Below are 23,263 nucleotides of genomic sequence, written 5' to 3' on the forward strand. Positions count from 1 at the left end.
AAATGTGTGTGTGTGTGTTTTACCACCTCGTTTATTTCCGGATCACTGCATGAAACAACATTCTTCGCTTCGGCCAAAGCAATTAGTACAAATGCTGTCAGTCTTCCCCTGGTTTCAGCACCCTGAAGACCTCCCTACACACACACACACACACAATCAGTACAATCAAAGGAAAGTGTGACTGTTTCAGTACATGTCCATTACCAGCTCTATATGATGCAACACACAGCTCCAAGTCACATAAATCCATCAGTCATATAATATTTGATGAGCCTGTCTGAATGCTGGACATGTTACAGTGAATGCAGTACACTGAAGACTATGTTGACGTCCTTGTCTCAGACCAAATCCATGGAAAATCACAAGATGTGAGAGCCGAGCTCCATGACACGGGCTTGCAATATACGGGTTTACATCTGGAGTGGTCAAATCAAAATTCTTTCAGGGGCACACCTCTACTTAAAAACATCATGGTTCATGGTCCTAAATAAAACGTATTGTAGTTGTAGTGACTTGTCCAGTATAATGTCTTGCTCTCCTGGCAATTTCCCAGAGGATCACATGGCATGGATGATGTCCATGAGGAAACAGCACAATAATATCAGGTCTATTAGATTGTATTGTAGAACCATCACCTTTTGTACTTTTGTCTTAAATCCACCTACATGCTCCATGTGCTGAACTTGTTAGTCAACAATAACATTTATGTCGTCATCGAGCCGTCTTCTCACCGTCATTGAGGTGTCATAGACAGGGTTGTCCTCCTTGAACGTTCCAGATCTGGACTGCTTGTGCTTGATCAGGTAGAGCAAAGGACCACATATGTGCTGCTTATCCACCTTGATGAATGGATAAGCCATGGAAAACACCTTCACCACGAACGCTGTGATCCTGTGATATATATAGAGAGAGAAGTTTACTTTCAAGGAGGGATAGATTCATGGGGCTGAGATCTATATCCCACACGTATAAATACCAGGTGCTGGTTCCTTCGTTTTGATACGGTGGATACGAGTCATCCGTTTTACGATAATGAAGCTGGTTCTCATAACCTGAGACACATGAAAGATCACAAAATGAATTTTCGTTAAAATTAGCTACATCTATATCTAATATAAATGAATTAATAAATCTGCAGCAATTGATTTCATATAATGGTTCAAAGAATCAAGATTAGCCCAAATTTGTCAAGATTTATTCCCACACATGTTCACAAAGCTCCACCCCCTGAAATCTACAGTTCAAGTATAGCAAGAGAAGATGATGGTACCTCACAAGGAGATAAACATTTAGCTAACTTTATGCTAATGTTGCTTGAGAGAAGATATATATATATGGCAATTTTTATGGTGTTTCTAAGCCTATTGTAGTATAAAAAGTAAAAATACTTGTATAAAAGTACACTATATTGCCAAAAGTATTCGCTCACCTGCCTTGACTCGCATATGAACTTAAGTGACATCCCATTCCTAATCCATAGGGTTCAATATGACGTCGGTCCACCCTTTGCAGCTATAACAGCTTCAACTCTTCTGGGAAGGCTGTCCACAAGGTTTAGGAGTGTGTTTATGGGAATTTTTGACCATTCTTCCAGAAGCGCATTTGTGAGGTCACACACTGATGTTGGACGAGAAGGCCTGGCTCTCAGTCTCCGCTCTAATTCATCCCAAAGGTGTTCTATCGGGTTGAGGTCAGGACTCTGTGCAGGCCAGTCAAGTTCATCCACACCAGACTCTGTCATCCATGTCTTTATGGACCTTGCTTTGGTCACTGGTGCACAGTCATGTTGGAAGAGGAAGGGGCCAGCTCCAAACTGTTCCCACAAAGTTGGGAGCATGGAATTGTCCAAAATGTCTTGGTATGCTGAAGCATTCAGAGTTCCTTTCACTGGAACTAAGGGGCCAAGCCCAGCTCCTGAAAAACAACCCCACACCATAATCCCCCCTCCACCAAACTTTACACTTGGCACAATGCAGTCAGACAAGTACCGTTCTCCTGGCAACCGCCAAACCCAGACTCGTCCATCAGATTGCCAGATGGAGAAGCGTGATTCGTCACTCCAGAGAACGCGTCTCCACTGCTCTAGAGTCCAGTGGCGGCGTGCTTTACGCCACTGCATCCGACGCTTTGCATTGCACTTGGTGATGTATGGCTTGGATGCAGCTGCTCGGCCATGGAAACCCATTCCATGAAGCTCTCTGCGCACTGTTCTTGAGCTAATCTGAAGGCCACATGAAGTTTGGAGGTCTGTAGTGATTGACTCTGCAGAAAGTTGGTGACCTCTTCGCACTATGCGCCTCAGCATCCGCTGACCCCGCTCCGTCAGTTTACGTGGCCTACCACTTCGTGGCTGAGTTGCTGTCGTTCCCAAACACTTCCACGTTCTTATAATACAGCTGACAGTTGACTGTGGAATATTTAGGAGCGAGGAAATTTCACGACTGGATTTGTTGCACAGGTGGCATCCTATCACAGTTCCACGCTGGAATTCACTGAGCTCCTGAGAGCGACCCATTCTTTCACAAATGTTTGTAAAAACAGTCTGCATGCCTAGGTGCTTGATTTTATACACCTGTGGCCATGGAAGTGATTGGAACACCTGATTCTGATTATTTGGATGGGTGAGCGAATACTTTTGGCAATATAGTGTATGTTCTACATATCTTCCAGATTATTTGTAGTAAAAGGGGGTTTGAGAGTGTCTGATCACAGCAGCATTTCTGTCTCCAAGTATCAAAAATGAACTGCTTCTTTATCTAGCATTTGAGTTGTGCACTACTTATGGTATAACGCTGACTTTGGATTTATCTTCAATCTATCAATGTTACCGATCTTAATATAGGAGATGGCCTCGTCTCTGCGCTGGATTCCCACACTCTCCCACTGTGAGCTGCGATCCAGGTAGTGAGTAGCAATGAGCGGCAGCGTGATGCTAGCCAGGTTCTGCTCCACACAGCCTCCAGGCATCCGGATCAGCGCCGCAAGCGAGTCCTTATTGATGGAGTTATCGATGCTGTCAGCCAGCAAATTACCTAAACACACACAGAAATAAAATGAAAACAATTGAAGTGATCAGCAAAGTCATTCGAGCTAAGAAGTAACTTATTATTCTACCTCTGACGTTGACGAATGTTTCTGGAAGCGAGTTGGGAACCACCGAACTCAGTTCAGCTTTGTCTACCTTAATCAGCTGATTTCCATCTGCAGACCAAACACACACACAATGGACTTAGCTTCATGAATCCATATTAATTGTCTTGACTTTTATTAAACGAGGCAAGAGGAGGTGATCTCACTGTTGTCTCCTTTCACAGTGGGATCCAACACAAAACTCTTCACAACCATCTTCTGAATGCCTTCCACCTACAGCAAGAAGAGAAACATGCACACACAAGCTTCATTTAATGTAGCAAAAGCAGTTCTTTAAAAATATGTACCTGATAAATATAAGATGCAATACTGACTATATCCACTATAAACAGTACATTATGATATATTGCTGCTTCAGATTTCGGCAAATAAGAGCAAACATAAAGCCTCACCACTACACGAAGACTTTTACGGATTGCGTCCTGTCCGGTGAAGCTCTGCGACACGGCAGTGACCTGTAGAGGGAGCTCTCCTGCTCGGAGCGGGATTATGGTGTAGGGGATGAGCACAGAGGAGCGAGCTTTCACAAACACCTCCTGCTTATGATCCTTAGTAAACGCCACACTGCACATGTCCTCTGTTTTTGCCAGGACCACCAGCACCTACACACACACACACACGATAAATATGTAGTCGCTTTTTCCATGAAATAAACACACTTTGCACTGAAGTTACCTTCAAGTCCTTGCTCATGTAGTTGTGTAGCACAGCCTTGACCTCAACATGTTCGTTTCTGGCTGCGGTGCGAGGAAGACGAAGTTTGATGAAGAACGGCTTCCATGCCCTAATGTTGAACGGCTCGGCTACACAGAAACCTGCAGGAAATCCGTTTTCGATTAGACGACACGTGCAATATTGAAGTACACATAGCTAGATGAACAAACACACAGGAAGACACAAGAAAGTGAATGCAGTAGCTTAGTGGTTGGACGAATCCCAGGTCCACAAAAATGTCACTGCTGGGCCCTTGAGCAAGGCCCTTAGCCCTCTATTTCTCAGTTGTATAAAATGAGATCAGATTTAAGTTGCTCTCAATAAGGGCATCTGCCGAATGCCAGAAATGTGAATGTAAGACGATTACCTGTATCTGATGATGCACTAACCCCCAGAATCCCCCACTGAGTGATGCTGTCTGGGAGAACAGACGCCACTGGGGCAACAGCCAATCTGAGAAGAAGAAAATATGGTGCAGGGTTTTTACATGCTTTTACAGCAACTCTGAAATACTGGCACCAATATTTTATTCAGTAAATAAGGTGAAAAACCCTTTATTAACCTAGACTATTAGTAAATAAATAAATAAAGGACAGCAAGAGTGCATTCTAGTTTTTCTCTAAACGCTTCTATGATCTTCATAATTTTGTCCACTTATTTATATATATATATATATATATATATATATATATATATATATATATATTTTTTTTTTTTTTTTCACAAGACAATAAACAAAATGATTCCAGCTAATAACAAACACACATAACCACAATTACAAGACTATGTAAAGGACCTCTAGGGCGGTTTCCTTCACAAGTCAGACATATTGTAATCCCCTGGCTGCTTCAAGTGGATTAAGGAAAAACAAACACGAAAATGTAGAATGGTTTCTATATAAATGAAAAGAGCTAAACAGGGGTTTATTAGCATATAAAATTATATAGAAGTATGAGTATTCCATTAAAATGAAAAAAAAAAAAAGTAGCACTTACCCATCTGGCCCAGGAGTTCCAGGAAGCTGGACATCTGTCCACAGCCAGGACTCAAAGAATTTGGTGCGAACATAAATATCCTCTAGCTTGTCATGGTACTCAAATGTAGTTCCTGTCTCACCTCCCATTCTCCCATAAGGGTCAGGAACAGCAGCACTATGTTCAGGACTCAAACTGAGAGCAGGAACACCCACTGGTCCAGGAACACCCACTGCTCCACGAACATCACCATAACCACCACCAAGTACAGGTCCACCACCGTAACCACCAAAAGGTCCAGGAACACCACCGTACCCACCACTAAGTGCAGGTCCACCATGAAAAGCATCAATAGGTCCAGGAACACCACCGTACCCACCGCCCAGTACAGCTGTACCATGAAAAGCATCAATAGATCCAGGAACACCACCGTACCCACCACCAAGTCCAGGTACAACACCAACAGGACCAACAACTCCAGGAACAGCAATCCTACCACTAACAGCATACTCAATATGATGCCGTTGATCTAAATCAATATAGCCTGAAAGATTAGAATGTTGGGTGAGAAACCCATTAGTGATGTGTACTGACACGGTCATGACAATATAAAATGGTTATAACATCAGGAAATGTCTAATAGCTACACTGTTAGCATCAATGCTATATTCCAATCATGCCACAGTATAGCATCGTTCATCAGGGAGGATGAAGTGTGGCAAGTAATGCTGCGTAACACAGCGCAGTCTGCCCTCCTCCACATACAGGAGCTCACAAATATACATCATAATGTCATAATACTGACTACTACAACAACTTTAGTCTAAAGCTTTAGATGTCTCCTTACAGACAATTATCATGCTTTAATAATAATTATTTTAGTTTTTAAAAATCTGTTTATTGTTAGTCTTTGGGTACACTCATTCCGATTTGAATTACAGCTCAGATGTTTCTTCCAGACCAATCGGATTGAAGGATTTTAAAAAAGTGCTCTGGTGTAAAGACAATTTTGAACTCGATTTTGAAAAGGTGAAGATAGGAACAGAAATGATAATACCGTATTGTAAATCTTCCATGGGAAAGGTTGGTTCTGTAGTGGGTGGTGGTGGGGTGACGACGCCCAGCTCTTCACCCCTGTACTTCGAGCAGCACTCGAGGAAAGCCATCACGCAGCTCCAGTTCTCCGTGATGTAAAGAGCACGGCGGCGGCACGAGTACGGCATGGGAATGGCCCTCATGCCATCGGAGCAGCAGCGCTGCAGAAACCGGTCGGAATGGAATTTCTCTGATCACACGAACAGACACACACAATCAATCAGCAACATCCGGTTCCTTCAGCACTCTCATCTACTAAACACAATACTCCCTTCAGTGAATATAACATAAAAATGTCAAGGCTTTTATTTTAACCAGTTTTTATTTTGGATTAAAAAAAAAAAACTCTGAATGTATATCAGATGCAGAAGCTTCATGAAATTAACAATATTACGTAAAAAAAAAAACAAACAACAACAACAGCTCACCAAGTTCGTCTCGGAGACGCAGTTTTTTAACAGAGCGCCGCCCCCTCCTGAGATTCGAATGACATGACGGCCCTAATCGAAGTAAATGTCATTAATGTTATTATAAGTAAATTATTATTATGCTATTAGAATCGATAGAATGGTTCTGTGCACGTCTGTTAAGATTGAGATCAGTAACAAACTCACAAAAGGGAGGTCAATTCATCAAGTGCTTTTTGTTATCACTAAGTTAAAACAACACGTCTGGACAATAGCAGAATCCATGAGGTCATGCTCTCAGAGACGTGCCAACATTTCCTTATTTATTTTACAAGATCATCTGCTCTAGGAGGGAGTTCACACCAAGCTATCTGTAATCCACCTTATTATAACCTCCCGAACAAACATTCCCAGGCATCCCAGTACCCTGTTCAACATATCACGCTCTGTACACATGCTGCACATGTCTTAATAAAAAAAAAAAGAAAAAGGAATACATTACTATTATTTGTAGAAATGAAGAAGGTTGATTGAAAATTCAGGCCTGCGTCCGTGAACACACCCATGCTGTACTCTCCTCCCCCTAGAGAGCAGCCCAAATCCCCCTGTCCCAGAGTGTCCCAAATCTGGTAGTACACAACCGGATTAGTGTCAAAATCATAATTCTCAAATCTCTGATATTTACTGAATCATTCACTCCTTCACGTCACCTTGCTCTGCGTCAGCTGTCTTTTACTCAGCAGGAAAATCGAGTTGTCCACGGCGACCAGGCTGATCTTTGCCCCGGGGTCGCCCCTGACCTGGAAGTTGAAGCTGTCACCTGGTGTATACGAGTCCTTCGTTTCACCCCTCAACGGTTCAAGCTTGAGCTACAAATATTGCATAGAGGCAATTAACGTGTAAATGTGTTGAAAATGACTGTAAATACTATATGTAAATAAAGTCTGTGACTGTCCCGTTCCCTGCTTCACACATCTGCCATCATAAGAAGGGGCTGTTTCTGACTGGCAAGAAATAATGTGACCATTTCCATAAATATTTTACATGAATCACAGTTTGAAGAAGGTAGTTTCTATCGTAACAGGGATAGACACTTCGACTAATTGTTGATCATTTCTATAAGGAGACTAAAATGACAAGCCCTGGACAAACTTGTCTCACGGATAATATTAAATGGACCTATAAATGGATAAATAAGTAGCATAACCCTAGGCAATGAGAGCATGGGATCCTGTCGGTGGACCACCAGGGGGCCGTTTATTCATTCATTCATTCATTCATTCATTCATTCATTCATTCATTGTTTGCACTAATGATTAAGTAGTGAACAACGCAGGAGAATGCAAACCGACTCACCGAACCCAAACAACGACTCTCCAGTTTCACCAAAACGGAATCGGCCATCACCTCTACTGCGTACGACTGCGGCAGAATATAGTACGCTACGAAGCGGAAGGCAGGCAGCATCTCCGGAGTCAGGAGAAGAGGAAGGGTCATCACTTCCTCCTCTGTTACGTTCATCTTCCCGGAACGAATGATCTTCCCCTTGTTCAACACCTGGGAATAACCAGAGTGAGTGGAAATAAAAAACACAAATATCTTTAACTCAAACACCTTAACCGGTCACTTTAATAGGAACACTCATGCAGTCATCCAGTCAGGGGTACAATGTGTAAAATCATGCAGGTAAAGACAGATGGCGAGAACCTGTAGTTAACATTCACAAGGTTTTTGCTCAAGGAGAAAGTTTTAGGATTAAAGAGCATCTCCTTTTCCTTGCATGTTATATTATTCACCGATTTTATGCCTCTGTGCTGCTGCCACATGATTGGCTGAGTGCAGGAATGAGCAGGTGTTCCTAATAAAGTGCTTTTCAATAACACACTACTGTGGACAATTTTGCTGCTTCTGCAGATTGGCCTAGGTTATTTATATAGATTTATTATTTACAGCTAAGATTACGTTGATTTCTGTTTGAAACTGGAGATTTTTTTTTCCCCCAGCAATCTGTCCTCCATGTTTGTGACCTCACTTTCTTTCCCCTGAAGATACACTTCTTAACTTAGTATTAATAATAGTATTCTATTTGTTCTTTGTCCTGCTGAATGGATGTTTTCTGAAATGTTTAATGTGTGTTATATGTATATAAATTTCCACACATGATGCCAATTTATGCAAACACCGGGACACTTTGTAAACGCTTGCCGTTCAACTTCAAGTAAGATGCTGATTTACTGAGAGCCCAGATGATGTTATAAAGATCGGGGGTTTAGCAATAGTGTTAAAAAGCTTAGGCTTTACTGAGCACAATAAACAGTGTGAGACTCACCATATATGAAACCACCCCTTGGAGGTTGTTTTCTCTCTGGGAGTTCATGCTGAGGTGCAGCTGGAAGTCTAAAATCTCTCCTAATTTTGCCGCCTTCTTGTCGACGGTGATGTGAAGATAGTTCGGGTCACTCATACTGAAAGGTGAGAACGCCGTCACCAACCATTCGGTCTTGGCCTGCTGCTCCGGCTTCAGATTTGGATCGGCGGTTTTAACCTGCAGAGACGAGCATTGAGAAAATATGAGAGGTAGAAGATATACAGTGATCTTGATTTCCTCTGAATCCTAGATTCTTTTCACTTCTGGGTCATGGACTGCAGTCAAAGCCTTGAGCAGGAAATAAAACAAATGCTAGCTTCTTAACTTCTTAATATGTAAAGGAAAACCCTGGACAGTATAATAATATTTCCACTTTGTGTGTGTGTGTGTTTCACCTTAATCCTCTTTTTTCCAAAGCCACACGGCATTTTAAGGGACACCTTGATGGTGCCGCTGTGCTCCGTGACAGGAGTGGACAGGTAGCTGATTTTAACCGGAACGTCCGGAGCCGGGGAGCCGTCGTGGTGACTAACCGTAACCTGAAACACAAAATACAACCGATGTAACTGTTTCAAATGTAACTGTAAAGCAGATAAATTCCCCATGAGCTGATTGTCGTGCGAGCGTTACCGTTACGTCAAAGGGTAGGCCCGTTTTATAAAAACTCAATGTGTCTTCGATGGCAAGCACGTAGGGTGAGGAGATGATTTTGATGCCCGACTTTTCTGCTTCCACGAGGTCACTTCCTGTAAATAAACAAACAAACAAACAAATAAATAAATGACATCAGAGACATTTTGCGGAAGGTTTTGCAGAAAACTCGTATAACCTCAAGTTTGACTTTACAAAATAAAGAGCTTCGTATTAAGAGTCACAATTTGCTTAAGATCGTCACTTGTTTTATGCCTCGGATTAGCTGAGGCAACTGTTCTGCCCTGACCACCTCCCTTAAAACAAGTAGCTTTAAGTCATCGTGCAAAATAATTACATGTCCTAGATCAAACCTGGGAGTTTCTAAGCAGTGGGGATGTGGTAGCTTAGTGGCTAAGGGTTTGGTCTACTGATCAGAAGGTTGAGTTCAAATCCCAGGTCCACCATGTGTCCATCCTTGGGCTCCTGAACAAGGCCCTTGCTCAGTTGCATAAAATGAAAGTTGCTCAGGATAAGGTTCACTGGCTCCCCCACATTCTCCAAAAAGCCTGTTAGCCTAATGTACAGTATCTAATTTAGAATTACTAAGCAATGGCTGTTTAAAGACATCTGTTGTAAAGTAAATACTGCACACACTCTAATAACTTTATTTTATCTGAATCAGTTTAAGCACATGTATCTATTGTCGCATCTTTTGCCAGATCTCATTATGGTCCACAGAGTGATATGATAAACAAAGGCATCTTACCTGTGCTGGTCATCACGGAAGCTTTGATGTAAATGGTCAAGCCGTCAAATTTGCTGACGTCAGGATATGCTTTCTTAAGCTCATCGACGGTCAGAGTGGCATTTCCACCATCCAGCTGCAGTGAACAGAAATAAGGAACGTACAAGAATGTTGGGTTCATGCGTTTAGACGTCATCAGATATTGCCATCTAAGAACATGGCACCTTTTCAAGATGTTGGAACATGTGACTGACAAAATATTAGAACATCTGACTGACAGGTGTTTCTTGTTGCCCAGGTGTGTCCTTTTAAGGCTGATTGTTTAAGCTCCGAATGTCTTGGGTTTCACCTGTGAAGACTGCATTTGGTGTTAAAAAGGATAGTCCAGCATGAAGACCAGAGAGCTGTCTTTAGGAGAAAAGCAAGACATTTTAAAGCCAAGAAAAGAGAAAAAACAAATACTGGGTATAGCCAATAGAGCAATTTAGAACATCCTGTAAAACCAACTGCAGATGACAGAAACATTGTGAAAGCTGTGAAGAAAAATCCAGAAACGTGACCACCACAAGGCAGGGGTGAAGGTATGATAATTCAACACTGGAAGAAGACTTGGAGGGCTGAAATATAGAAGCCAAACCACAAGATTCAAACCAATCATCAGCAGTAAAAATCAGAAGGACAGATTTCACAAAGAAACATGAGCCACGAACGTTCTGGAGCTTAGAGGAACCTCTACCAAAGTGTGGAGGAATAAATAATCTGCTAATGATCTAAAACATCGGTGAAACATGGTGGTGGTAGCGTCATGGATTGGGGTTGTATAACTGCTTCTGGAACTAATCTTTATTGATAATGTAACCCATGATGGTAGCAGCAGAATGATTTAAGAAATCTACAGAAGCATTCTGTCTGACATTTTACTAAGAAATGCAGAGAAATTAATTGGGAGAAACGTCATCATGGAGCAGGCCAAAGGTCCAAAACACACTGACACTACAACAAAGGGGGAATAGTGGAAGGTTGTAGACTGGCCAAGTCAATCACCAGACTGAGCAGAATTTCAAGTCCTGAAACCATCCAAAACAAACAACTGAAAGAAACTGTGGCCTGAGAAAGAATCTCGAAAGGAGAATGCAACCGTTTGGTGATGTCAGTGGGTCACTTCACTGATGCAGCTTTTGCAAGCAAGGGATAAGCAACCAAAAAATTACTTTTGCTCACGTAAAACTCCCATCTTCACTTTCACTCGACTTAACAAGGTCTTATACTGTACCTTTATATTTCACTCACATTTTTTACTTGCTTCATAGATGAGACTCGTACATTCACTCCATCATTGTCTACTCCAAACACCACGTACGCCACGCCGTCCACTTTCTCACCGTAGATGTATCTGAGACGAGATGCAAAAAGCTAGTGAGAAAGAAACTCAGTTACACCTACACAGCTGACTATTGGTTTAAGTCACATCTCTAACATTTCTTAATCCTCGACTGCTCAGGTGTGACTGCTAAATAATGGACGGTTGGTGGCAGCAGGTGGTTTAAAGCCTCTGCTTGGACTATTTTCTGATACAATTATAATGTTTCTTCCCAAGTCCACCAGGCAAAACGTTATTATTAATTGAATCATCGTGTGTTTATGTATTTCATATTAACCTTAAATAAAGTGTTAATTATCGCCACACATGCATTACAGCACAGTGGAATTCTTTTCTTCTCATATCCCAGCTGAGGAAGTTGGGATCAGAGCACAGGAGCAGCTATGATACAGCGCCCCTGGAGCAGAGAGGGTTAAGGGCCTTGCTCAGTTGCCCAACAATGGAGCTGGGTGGTACTGGGGCTTGATCCTCTGATCAACAACGCACAGCCTTAACCACTTGAGCCACCACTGTCACGATGAGAAAGGAGAGAGCGCGAACGCAGTCCCTCACTATTAGAAATTATGCAGTCAAGATTCCCGCATTTGGGGAATTCGCAAAGGTCAGCACAGCCTGAGTGCAATGGCTGAGCCTCGCTTTGGGCAAACCACCTCCTTGACCATGGTATTACCCCTGCCAGGTAATATTAAATAATATTGACTTTATCATGAACACTGTGTAATTAGGTAAGATGGCACTTACTTGGCATACACCTTCACCTCCAGCTCTTCATCTTCTAAACTCAGATGGTACTTTTCGGGTACCAGTGTGACGTTGAACGCCGGGAGCTCTGGGACCGACACAGGAATGTGTCAATAATGTGTTTGTTGTATCTCACAAAAATATGAATGAATTTAAATTTTGTTTATGCAAAAATATACAAGTAAATAAATCTGCCACGTTAGGAACATCTCCTGATGTATAAAGCTCAGACCTGATGGATTTCTCAACTCCTGAAATGTTCGTATATATTCCTTTTTTTGTGTCTTGAATTGGTCACTGAACACACAAGGCTTTGTCCACTGCAGAGACTGGTAATATTCCCATTTCTTTAGCTATGTAGTGTTATTGAGTTCGATCTCACAACCTATCAATCAGCTGGTTAGTTCTGAATCTAAAACAATATCGAGGCAAAAAGAAAATGGAAGGAGAAGAACTGATCTGTTTGTATAACATCTCTCGACTCGAATCCTTAGCCTCAAATCTGTTTCTGTATGGAGTTTGTATACGTACCGTACTTCTTCACCTCAAAATATGTGCTATACATGTTCTCCTTGAAGTGGTCGAACTTGGCAACGATCTTCCACTTGCCCTCTCTGTGAAACAGTAAAAATGTAAAAATCATATTAATAGAAAAAGAAATGAAAAAGGGATATCTCAGCTTCTATACGTACTTAGCGATGTCCAAGAGAGTGTAAGTGTCAGAATAAACGCCGTCTCCTGCTCTGACCTCTGACGTGGTGTGGACTGTAATTTCATCAGAGTTCTGAAAAAGCAGAAAAGTTTAGTCTCTTCATATTACATTCAATATTTATAAATAATTTTCAATGATGTTTTTCCTAAATGAACATTAGAGATCTACCTGAATTTCAACTGAAACTGTACTATTGAAAGCCTGGAACTCTGGATTAGAGACAAATGCTCTGAAGCGCACTGTGCAAAAGCAAAGCACACAAACGAACAGGAATGAATTCACCAAAATGAACACGTTTTTGCACAAAGCACCACACTGCAGTCTGTATTCCGCACTGGAAATATCCTGCATTTTGACTTTTTATTTAATCATTATAGCACACTGATCAGCCATAACATTATGAACAGTGAGAGGTGAAGTGAATGAGACTGGTGAGCTCCCCATCATGTCACCTGTTAGTGGGTGGGAGATATTAGGCAGCAGGTAAACATTTTGTCCTCAAAGTTGATGTGTTAGAAGCAGGAAAAATGAACAAGTGTAAGGATTTGAGCGAGTTTGACCTAAAGGGTTCAAATTGTGATCAGAGCATCTCCAAAAATGCAGCTCTTGTGGGGTGTTCCCGGTCTGCAGTGGTCAGTATCTATCAAAAGTGGTCCAAGGAAGGAACAGTGGTGAACCGGCGACAGGGTCATGGGCGGTCAAGGCTCATCGATAGAAAGGTGTCAGAATACACAGTGCAGGACGGGTCAGGGCTGTTTTGGCAGCAAATGGGCGACCAACATAATATTAGGCAGGTGGTCATAATATTATGCCTGATCAGCGTATACTGGAATTATAAATGGAAAAGACCTTCAGCTTTAATTTGTAGGTATTTGTTTAAAAAACAATTGATAGATGATTCAATGAAATCATAATTCTTAATATTTGGTTGCACCAGATGAACGAAACACATGTTAAGGTGGATTCAGGTGACTGATTTCTGACCTTTACATTCCACTCCTTTGCCTTAAAAAGTCCTGGGTTGCTTGAGTCTCAAGTTTTAAAGCATTTGGGTGAATCTGAGCAGATAATATACACAACACCTGGACACAGAATTCACCATGCAGTTACATCATCAGTAATTCAGAAGGAACCAGTTCTTCTTCTCTTCCCATCAATTTGCTACAAGTTAGACTCCGTCTCATCTCTCTGTACCATGATCCTGTTTATGCTTTCGGAAGAGCTCTCAAACACAGATCTTCCTGTTTTCGAGGCTTGTCTCTCTGGTGAACTCGTCTCTTGATTGTTGACTTTGTCAAAGGTTGATCTGGTCAAGTGTGAAGAGGGGTTTTTTTTTTTCCCCCCTTCACCTGGGAATAAATGGAGACCAGTTGCTTTTTGATGACCCTGAACTCACCAGTGTGTTCTGTCGTTTTGGCCATACCTAATGATTCTGCAATCTCTCTCATGGTTTTCTGTTGATTTTTATTTATTTTTTTTGCTTCACTGAAAACAGCTCTTGCGAATGCGACACTTGAAATCAACCACAGACCTTGAATTGGCTTATTTTAAAATTGAAGCTGACACCATTTTTATTATTTAGTCCACTGTGATGGACGGCTGCATTCCGAACACTTATGGACCTGACTGTAATTCAGCAAACCTTGCCCTGTTTTACAGTTGTTCCAGCCATTACCTGTGTCTCCAGGATTGTAGATGGGCTTGTCGGTCTGGATGAAAATGTAACCAGACAGAAAGGACACTTTGCTGATTTGATGAAGCAGTTGGCGCTGTCCAAATTTAGCAAGCAGCTGGACGTACTTGGTCTCCGTCTGTTCTGGATTCAGGTTCCTCCGGGGAATCTGACGAGACGTTCGAAACAAATACTCATTCAGGATTTAACTCGTATGTTCTTACCTAGGTCTGAACTCATTTACAGTCATCATACACAAGCATTATTAGCTTGGCATTTCTTATGACTCGTCATCTTGTTTAGCTTTAGTAACTTTGAACTTGGCTAAAGCTCTTCAGGATCTTTCAAAGCTACCCTTTACAATCAGACGTTCATGATATGATACTGGTGGGGGCTGATTAGCTGATTACCAAACAACATTTTTCATTTTATCTGCAGGTCTTACAGTCTGGATGAGGTAAGGATTTCATTTCTCTCTTCCTACTGAATCATAGAGGATGGTGACCAAGGACCCATTGGAAGACCTACAGGAAAACCCACTGGAACCTTCTGCTTCTATTCATTACTAAAACCTGCTTCCCACTTCTTTGGAGATTCGAGTTCCCGAGCCTTGTACGTTCCTGTCTTGTTCTTGCGTATTTCTTGTTGCTTAAGTCTAGGTTAATCTTGTTGCCGTAGTAACAGTAACCTTCTACCTTTTTTCAAATTGAATTTAGCATAAGTTTTCTCGTTTTGTTTATTCCTTGTTTTATCATTAGTCGATGTTTCTCTCTTCTCGCTGGATTGTCCTGGACGTCTCATATACACCATCCTCCGTCTAGATACATTTCCAAGTAATAAAATAAATGACAGTAAAATTACCGTTATGGTTGCGAGGGCGCTGTAATGATTGTCTGCGTTCAGGGTGACGGTTGAATTCAGCAGTATTTGTGAACTCCCTGGATAAGTGTGCACCAAGAGATCAATGTCGATACTCTGAAAAAGTCCAAACGCCTCCAGCAGGATGTTCTCTTCACTCCCTGCTTTTAGAACCGCTGGAGCCACTAGAACAAACCTGTGGGGGGAAAAATACGCAACCACATACTAGATTTTCTCACATTTGCATGGCAGGCTGTGACTCTGATTCACTCATAATGAGGAAAATGGCGTGAAGTCAATAACGGGGCATCAGTTTAAGATGCAGGGAAGCAGTGATTATGTGCACGATAGCAACACTTTAAAGGGAGTGTGGATGCTTTCTCGAACCTTCCACAACACATTGATGCTTATTGAAGCTAAAAATCAGTCCTATAATTAACATAAATAACAAGGAAAACAGATGGATGTCGTTTTTTTTGTTTTTTTTTTTAAATCAGTACATCTAAATTTTTAACTCCAAATAAGATTGTGTTTGTGCGTTTGGGTCTTTACTTCGGGTCACGTTCAAAGTCCACCACTGGCCTGCAAACACACAGAAAACACACACTGACTGAGCAAAACATGAGCTGGGCGTCAAACAACAGCAACAGAGATTCTTCTCTCTGTATTCTTGTCACAATTTCAAAAAACACTTTCATCCATTTCGACAGTCGTACTTACAAAGGTCTGGGAAAGTAGGGCCCATTAGGCAGTGGATAAGGAACAATACTGCACAAAATGACTTCTGAAAACAATCTGAAATAACATTCATAACACCAACAACATTACAGACACGAACCTTAAAGGACCTGCACAAGCAAACGTTGAATGTGTTTCTTAAAATGTGCATCGTCACAGTTTCTATTCTTACAAATCCTCGAATTCCTTGAAGATTTACTCACCCAACAATAATCACAACCAGGACACAGGTTCTCATGAAGGTGCACATCCTTACAGAGAGCAGATCCTACACGCTGTGTAGCCGCCTCAGATAAACCACCAGCGGAGGCAGGGACGCTCGCCTCTTTTACTGTCCAAAAGTATTGCACAATTCTCACTGGATCCTGGCTCACAGGAACGCTATACAGTGATCAAACAAACAAAAAAAAACAGTATTTAATCCGCGATCAATTTAACTCTTATCCTGCTGAAAGGTTCGGTCTTCATTCCAGCTAACAAAAAAAAAACCTCAACTGCCAAAAAAAAAAAAATAGGTGAAAAGAAATACAAGCTTAGTTTCATTCTAATCCAGACATCCTTTCATTTGAACAGAAATCAGGATGGAAACCAGACGTTCCAAAAGTAAGGAAAAACTCTCTGAGAAGCCACAAGACGTGGCGGTAATTCAACTGGTTAAGGTTCTGGGTTGTTGACTGGAAGATCAGGGGTTCAAGCCCCAGCACCCCCAAGTTGCCACTGTTGAGGGCCTTGAGCAAGGCCCTTAACCTACCCTGCTCCAGGGGCGCTGTATCATGGCTGACCCTGTGCTCTGACCCCAGCCCCCAAGGATGGGCTATGCAAAGAAAGAATTTCACTGTGCAGTAACGTATATGTGACAAATAAAGACAACTTAACAAGACTCTGAATGGACGCTGTGCTTTTCTGGGTGAGAGTGTGACTCTGCTACATTTAGGCTAAAGGATGTTTATTATGAGTAGACTGTGAATGAGGCCTGAGCTGAACACAGGACAGTATTGATGATTACAGCAGCACTAAGTGAGATCAAACAAAGATTTTACCAAAAACAGCAAGGTTTAAGTATCACATGTAAGTCTTTATCCACAGATGGAGAACATCAGAGGAAAGAAGCCCAAAGCAGAAGCTACAAGAGTTCTTTAAAAAAGATGGATGGACTTCTTCAGGAATAGGATCTGGGATCGTTCTCACCTGGATACAGATCTCGCATGTGGATATTAGATACAGACTGATAATTGTGGAATCTTCGTTTACACGGGAGACCAAATCTGCTTTCCTTATTCACTCCACAGAAGTGACCGAGCGTGTGGTTTAACTAATGGATGTGAATGGAAGTTCGATCTTAAGAACCTTTTTGTTTGAAATCCAAGTGAAATGAGAACGGAGAAGCGCTGGTGGCTTCTTATTTTAGCAAATAAATAAATAAATAAATAAACAAACCAGTGCGAAAGGTTTGCTGTGTATTTACACTGATGCTCATTACCATCAGGGATTGGATGATGAACAAATGCTCAGGAAGACTTTAGCAGGCAAGGTAAAGGGCATCGCTAGGCCTTTTTTTTGGGGGTGGGTGGGGGGTTAAGAATAAACCTCACATTGTCCGGGTTTGACAAGTGTTACCTGCTCATTTATTAATTTATTTATGCAAGGATCCAATTAGCCTCATTCTGAGGGGAGAGCAGCGCAATGATGTAAAAAAAATCCTGCAGACACTTCCGTTAATGTTCACAAACCTGCTACACTTGCAGTAGAGCTCATCAGGGTTCAGGAGTCTGGTGCTACAGAAGGAACGAATTCACCGTAGTTTAACTGAACAGTGGAAATTAAAACCCTGGAATGAACGTCTCACAGCGTAAAGCTACTCTCTTGACCACTGTATCAATTGCTTTCTTTTGCTCGAGCCAGAAACATGAAGCATGGCATGGGATCAGAACACGGACCGCCGAAGACCTGAAGAGCAACAGCAGCAGCTGTGAAAATGTTCCAAAAAAAAAAATGAGTGAATAAAAAGGACTGGGGAATCCACAGGGCACAGAGTGACATGGACATCGACGCACTGAGGGTTTCAGGAGCTTTCAGGATAATCACCTAACATAACTTTTTGTCTCCAATGATAAGACCCATTATTTCTAGGTTTCTTTTTTTTTTTTTTGTTGACCGTTCCAAGGTTCAGCACCTCTTCGCAAACACAGATAAGACATTTACTGGAAGATCTCGATAAACACCGATATTGATTTATTGTTACAGTACAAAACCGATTCACGGCATGTTTCACTATGTACATTCATTCACAGTAAACTTTTCTCCAAATATGAATAATGAAGCGTCAATGTAGTTTTAGAACGACAAAAGGTGCCAAAAATTCTGCAGCTGACTGTATGAGAGTTCATGGAAGTGACATGGTTTATGTTTGTATTCTATTTGTACAGTTTTGACATATCCCACGTTATCAGTCGTCCTCTTGTCTTCTATTAACACATATAAATTATTTATTTTCATTTCGGTCCATTCCCACGCTTCCTCACTGACCCGAATCAGAGTCAGAGTCACTGTAATCCGCCACTAATGACTTTGTAGTGCAAGATTCAGCACTACTGTGTCCTTCAACCCCACAATGGACCTCTGGAGCTGACTTTCCCGCCGTCTCCTCTGTGGTTACTCTGCCTGTGTCCTGTCTCTCCTCTGGACACCGCCCGTGAGACGATTCCACGTTTTCCGTGGTCAGGCTGGGACATGAAATAGACTCCTGAGAGGAACAGGACGCCTGGATTGGATTGTCGGCGGCCGAGACGCCACCGTCTGACCTCCTACGGACGAGGGAGCTGCTGGGTGAGGCGTTCAGAGCTTTGGAAGCAGCGGCATCTCTGCCCTTCTGGCCCAGTTTGTTCAGGAGGTTTCCTACAGCGCTGCCCAATGGAGTGGAGGAAGACAGAGAAAACCAGGAGCGAGAGGAGATCTGCTGCCTCTTCATATGCTGTCTGTCCTCATATGCTGCAGCATGAGAGAGAGAGAGAGAGAGAGAGAGGGAGAGAGGGAGAGAGACCGAGAGAGAGAATGGTTTATTTATGGTCATTTCCTTTTGATGTGATCACATGACTGATTTAAACAGTTAAAGCTAGGCATAAAAATCTGCACCCTCTCAGCAGCAAACGTTTCTCTAACTTTTAGAAATATTAATTCTAACAGGATTCGATCAATAAATTCATCTTCGGTTGTCTCTTACAGTCAGGGGTCTGGAAGGTGAGGAGCGAGGCCAGCTTTTTATCTTCGTCCTTTTCCGGTACCAAAGGTATAGACAGACCCATCCTCTTCCTCATGGCCTTGTCCTCCTCCTCCTCTTCACATATGGCTTTCTTCTCTACCTGTTTTACAGACACATGCTGAGTACACGCGATCACGTTCCAGTGTTTATTCAAGCTACTTAGCATAGCTTTGACTAGCTCACCCTAAACTTCCTGCGGAGGGCGCTGTTGAGCTCGAAGTCGTCCTTCCATCCAGACTGGAGCTCTTGCAGCTCAGACAGAGACGGAATGGCGGCACGCAGCTTCTCTTTGTCTTTCCCGCCGTGATCCAGCTTGTACATGGCATCAGTCTCGAGCTTTTCCTTCTCCGTGTGCTCTACGAGACGAACAGAACAGCGGTGTAAAATAACGCTTAGGACAAGGAGTAATCGCTACAGCAGGGTTAGAAACATTATACTGAGCGTGCGAGTGTGTGTACCAGTGGTGAGTATTTGCTCATTCTCAGCCATGTTCCATCTCTCCTCTTTGCGACTTGCACCGCTCACGATGACGTAATCGCACGTGGCTGGATCTGTCTGCATCTCGATGTAGTTCACACACAGGTGGCACTTCATTCTGAACCTACAGATTAAAAAAATATATACACGATTTTGATAATACATGCTCTACCAACTTCAACTAGTGGCATCCCAAATTATTAGAAATAAATAGAGAATTATTAATCATGTTACACGACATCTGTCCCTAGAACACAGAGTTCATTTTGAACAAATGTATTCAATTAAAAGAAAGACTGGGGCGACCGTGGCTCAAGTGGTTGAGGCTCTGGGTCATTGAATGGAAGATTGGGGTTGAAGCAACACCAAGCAGCCACCTTTGGGCTCTTGAGTAAGGCCACCCTGCTCCAGGGGCGCTGCATCATGGCTGACCCTGCACTCTGACCCCAACCTCCAAGGATGGGATATGCGAAGAAAGAATTTCGCTATGCAGTAATGTATGTGAGACAAATAACGACTACTTAACTAAGATGGTCTCTATTCTATTGTTCTTTACTATGCAATCAGTTTATTGTGACGATTCTGACTAAAAAAATAAAATGTGTTTCGTTCTGTTTTAAAGAACAATAAGCTTCCGAGTGACGGAAAAATGAATCCAGAGCTGTGAGAGGGCAGCATTCTCTCTCTCTCTCGTCAATCACAGCGACAGCAGCTAATCACAGGCATCTGTGAGCTCATGAAAGTGGAAGAGGGCGGAATGGTGGGTGGAAACAGGCCAAGACAAAAATCAGGAGAAAAGGAACTGATCATCAGCCCAATTCCAAACGTATTTAATACCTGAAGAGCTTTTTGTTGAGGTTTTGTGAAACAGCAGATCGCCATTTACACATCTCAGCATGAGGTAAGTGTTACCTGTATATTGGTGTAGTGTAGTAATTGCCCACTTTCTTCTTTTCCGCATTGTATCGAACCCCTGAAAAAGGAAAAAAAAAAAAAGAGTCTGAGGTAAAAACAGATGTAACGGTTATACCGAGGATCTGCGAGTGCTGGACACCGGAGCTGAGATTTCAGTGATAGAACAGAGCCACTGCACAGCATCTGAACTGATGCGACTCAAAGTGAAAACTACTTTAGGCCACGCCCCCTTATTCGTATCCACTTGCACCATATGTTGAGGAACACCCTCAGGGAACTTACCCATGCCTATGTGATTCTTACAGCCATCACACCAGATATTGTAGGGCATCTCAAACCTGGAACACACACAATTTACCAGATCAGCTTCCCTTTATCTGAGCTACATTTTGACTTGAACAGCTACGAAGACTCTGTTTCAGCTCCAATCAATACAGCATGTGATAGAAGTATCTACAAAGGTTGAGTGCTAACATTGTGAGAGATTGAGGCAGAGTACGTGTGTGTGTGTGTGTATTACCTGATAATGAGGATGCCCTGTGAGAGCTTCCTGGCTCTCTCACGCAATGGGTGTGTGTTCCAGTAGCCATTGATGGAGCGATGCTGCAGACCGAGAGAGACACAAGAGCAAGGTTTTAGCATGTGACAGACAAGAAATTTGCTCTCCTTACAAACAGGCATGTTTCATATATGCATGCGTAACAAAGTGTAATTTGTCACCCACTGAATGTTGGGGTGGAATAAAGAGGTTTTTTCCTGGTCAGGTTGGTTGTTTTTTTGGGTTTTACAAACATTGTGTTAATCTGCCCCTAGGATGAGTGTGAGTGTGTACTGTTGTGAACCAGGCCATTAAAAGAAATAATAATAAAATAATAAAAAGAAAGAAGAATAAAAATACAATCCCAAAATGTATACTGTGATAACTAATACAATGACAAACAGAAAACCCAAAACAAATGGGAAATAAAACACAAACAAGTCAAGAGATCAGATGATGCTATTTACTGAACATACCATTAAATGTCATTATTACCAATTAGTGATTAAATACCTTTATTTCACTAGAGTGAAGTCTGATTTGACAGGACTCCCCTCAACCTTATTGACTAAACTGAATCATATCATTAAAACGTCAACACTACATATACTTTCTTGCAAAGAAATAAAAGATCATGTTTATAAGAAAAAAAAAGCCAGTTGCATCAAAAACCAGCCCAAATTTGATCCACCCATCCCAATGCATTTTCCCCGGGGTTAGACGTGACCAAAAAGAGCCCGAAATTGGGTGGAACCCTGCCCAATCTGGCAACACTATCCCACTTCCACCCCAACTGGGATAAAGCTAAATAGGAATGAATTGAATGAATGTCTCACCTTAGCAGGGTCAAAATCTGGAGGGTAATATTTGTTCACTCCTTTTCTCTCTCCCTAAAGAACACAAGGATATTCAGTACATGCAGAAAAACCAGCAACATGTTAGGATTGCATTACACTTTTTACGTTACTGAGTGCTACAGTGTCTGAGGTCACCAACCATGATGGAAGCTCAATCAGCTCAGCCGAGGAGACCTGAGATACAGAGAGAGAGAGAGAGAGAGAGAGAGAGAGAGAGAGAGAAATAAACACAAAAACACTCACGAGATCAGATGACGCCATTTACTGAGCATAACCTTAAATGGCATTATTACCAATTAGTGATTAAATACCTTTATCAAAATTTTCTCCAGAATGCTGAACAAGATAAAATAAATTGTTTATCACGCACGAACCAAAAGTCCACCTCCATAACATTAGCTAGGAAAGAAGGTTAGAATGCGGTGCTGTTTCTGGACATCCCGCCTCCTCTGCTATGATTCGTTAAGAGTAACCCGACAGCGTGTGATATCCAATCAGCGTCCTTCTTCACGGGCCCAATAACCAATCCCGAAGCAGTAAATAAAAAAGACCCCTTAGCTCACCTAGGAGCAAGCAAGCTAACACGATATTAACTTGTACAGTGTGTTTAAATATTATTTCAACAGATCCTTTGAGTCTGTATGTGTTTTAGGACATGTCATTTACTGTAAAACTGCTTTAGCAAGAAAAAGTAACAGTTTAAAAATCAATACTTACCCAAGCTTGAATTGGGCTAGCTAATCGCTCTCGTCTAGAAGAGCCAGACTGCTGCTGCTGCTGCTTCTTCGTCAATTTAAGGAAATTGTCACACCACCTTATGGTGCGTTTCCGCCACCTAGTGGTCTGGGGTGTGTAGTACAGTCGTCAACCACGCATCCCTTAAAAGATTACAAGATTAAATATCTTTTCCTCACGATCTATATTTTTTAAACTTTCTCTCTAATACTCTTCATTATTAAATCCACGGTTTCATCCAGTTATAACTTGAACCTTACACCCATTCCCAAGTAAGTGATGCTTTTGCAACTA

The 23,263-nt window shown here is 42.0% G+C and overlaps 2 protein-coding genes and 1 non-coding gene across 9 annotated transcripts in view; all 3 read right to left on the reverse strand.

Moving 5' to 3' along the window:
- LOC131347897 (complement C3-like) overlaps positions 1-16,547 on the reverse strand; it is a 33,254-nt gene extending 16,707 nt beyond the window's left edge. For 2 of the 5 annotated variants that reach the window (XM_058382357.1, XM_058382355.1), the window contains exons 1-29: positions 16,392-16,547; positions 16,171-16,245; positions 16,003-16,032; positions 15,454-15,646; positions 14,596-14,761; positions 13,089-13,159; positions 12,901-12,992; positions 12,740-12,822; positions 12,209-12,296; positions 11,377-11,479; positions 10,108-10,222; positions 9,339-9,454; positions 9,104-9,247; positions 8,670-8,885; positions 7,697-7,897; positions 7,051-7,209; positions 6,843-6,966; positions 6,362-6,433; positions 5,896-6,123; positions 4,860-5,382; positions 4,232-4,317; positions 3,826-3,965; positions 3,543-3,752; positions 3,297-3,363; positions 3,115-3,201; positions 2,829-3,032; positions 977-1,052; positions 732-891; positions 27-134 (exon numbers count right to left, since the gene is read on the reverse strand). In XM_058382357.1, coding sequence (XP_058238340.1) covers positions 27-134; positions 732-891; positions 977-1,052; positions 2,829-3,032; positions 3,115-3,201; positions 3,297-3,363; positions 3,543-3,752; positions 3,826-3,965; positions 4,232-4,317; positions 4,860-5,382; positions 5,896-6,123; positions 6,362-6,433; positions 6,843-6,966; positions 7,051-7,209; positions 7,697-7,897; positions 8,670-8,885; positions 9,104-9,247; positions 9,339-9,454; positions 10,108-10,222; positions 11,377-11,479; positions 12,209-12,296; positions 12,740-12,822; positions 12,901-12,992; positions 13,089-13,159; positions 14,596-14,761; positions 15,454-15,646; positions 16,003-16,032; positions 16,171-16,245; positions 16,392-16,438 — 3,984 coding nt within the window. In that variant the 5' untranslated portion in view covers positions 16,439-16,547. Of the gene's footprint in view, positions 1-26; positions 135-731; positions 892-976; positions 1,053-2,828; positions 3,033-3,114; positions 3,202-3,296; positions 3,364-3,542; positions 3,753-3,825; positions 3,966-4,231; positions 4,318-4,859; positions 5,383-5,895; positions 6,124-6,361; positions 6,434-6,842; positions 6,967-7,050; positions 7,210-7,696; positions 7,898-8,669; positions 8,886-9,103; positions 9,248-9,338; positions 9,455-10,107; positions 10,223-10,364; positions 11,335-11,376; positions 11,480-12,208; positions 12,297-12,440; positions 12,581-12,739; positions 12,823-12,900; positions 12,993-13,088; positions 13,160-14,595; positions 14,762-15,453; positions 15,647-16,002; positions 16,033-16,170; positions 16,246-16,391 lie in introns of those variants that run through there. The other 3 variants (XM_058382356.1, XM_058382358.1, XM_058382360.1) reach the window with 3 other exon arrangements.
- LOC131347931 (U1 spliceosomal RNA) lies at positions 11,991-12,154 on the reverse strand. Its single transcript, XR_009203856.1, has one exon. It is a non-coding gene; the product is annotated as a U1 spliceosomal RNA (small nuclear RNA).
- A 1,850-nt stretch (positions 16,548-18,397) lies between the features above and the next one.
- Positions 18,398-23,039, reverse strand: yju2b (YJU2 splicing factor homolog B). 3 transcript variants are annotated; one of them, XM_058381293.1, is made up of 10 exons: positions 22,952-23,039; positions 22,374-22,408; positions 22,214-22,267; positions 21,360-21,442; positions 21,122-21,177; positions 20,837-20,897; positions 19,906-20,048; positions 19,631-19,803; positions 19,409-19,547; positions 18,398-19,176 (listed from the first exon to the last, which is right to left on the reverse strand). In XM_058381293.1, the coding sequence occupies exons 2-10, from the start codon at positions 22,374-22,376 to the stop codon at positions 18,707-18,709; spliced, it is 1,182 nt and encodes a 393-aa protein (XP_058237276.1). In that variant the 5' UTR covers positions 22,377-22,408; positions 22,952-23,039; the 3' UTR covers positions 18,398-18,706. The 3 variants fall into 3 exon arrangements, with proteins under 3 accessions (XP_058237276.1, XP_058237277.1, XP_058237279.1); XM_058381294.1 differs by lacking the exon at positions 22,952-23,039 and adding an exon at positions 22,546-22,931; XM_058381296.1 differs by lacking the exons at positions 21,360-21,442; positions 22,214-22,267; positions 22,374-22,408; positions 22,952-23,039 and having other exon boundaries at positions 19,906-20,650; positions 21,122-21,157.
- Between the last annotated feature and the right edge of the window lie 224 nt (positions 23,040-23,263).

Source organism: Hemibagrus wyckioides, linkage group LG27 (assembly GCF_019097595.1).
Source record: "Hemibagrus wyckioides isolate EC202008001 linkage group LG27, SWU_Hwy_1.0, whole genome shotgun sequence".
Classification (NCBI taxonomy): Eukaryota; Metazoa; Chordata; class Actinopteri; order Siluriformes; family Bagridae; genus Hemibagrus; species Hemibagrus wyckioides.

Excerpts from the sequence above, each read along its gene's own strand:
- yju2b (XM_058381293.1), bottom strand. Across the intron at positions 20,898-21,121 it reads TAAGAATCACATAGGCATGG|GGGTTCGATACAATGCGGAA; the intron begins GTAAGTTCCCTG and ends TTCCTTTTTCAG. Across the intron at positions 19,548-19,630 it reads CCCTCCGCAGGAAGTTTAGG|GTAGAGAAGAAAGCCATATG; the intron begins GTGAGCTAGTCA and ends TCTGTAAAACAG.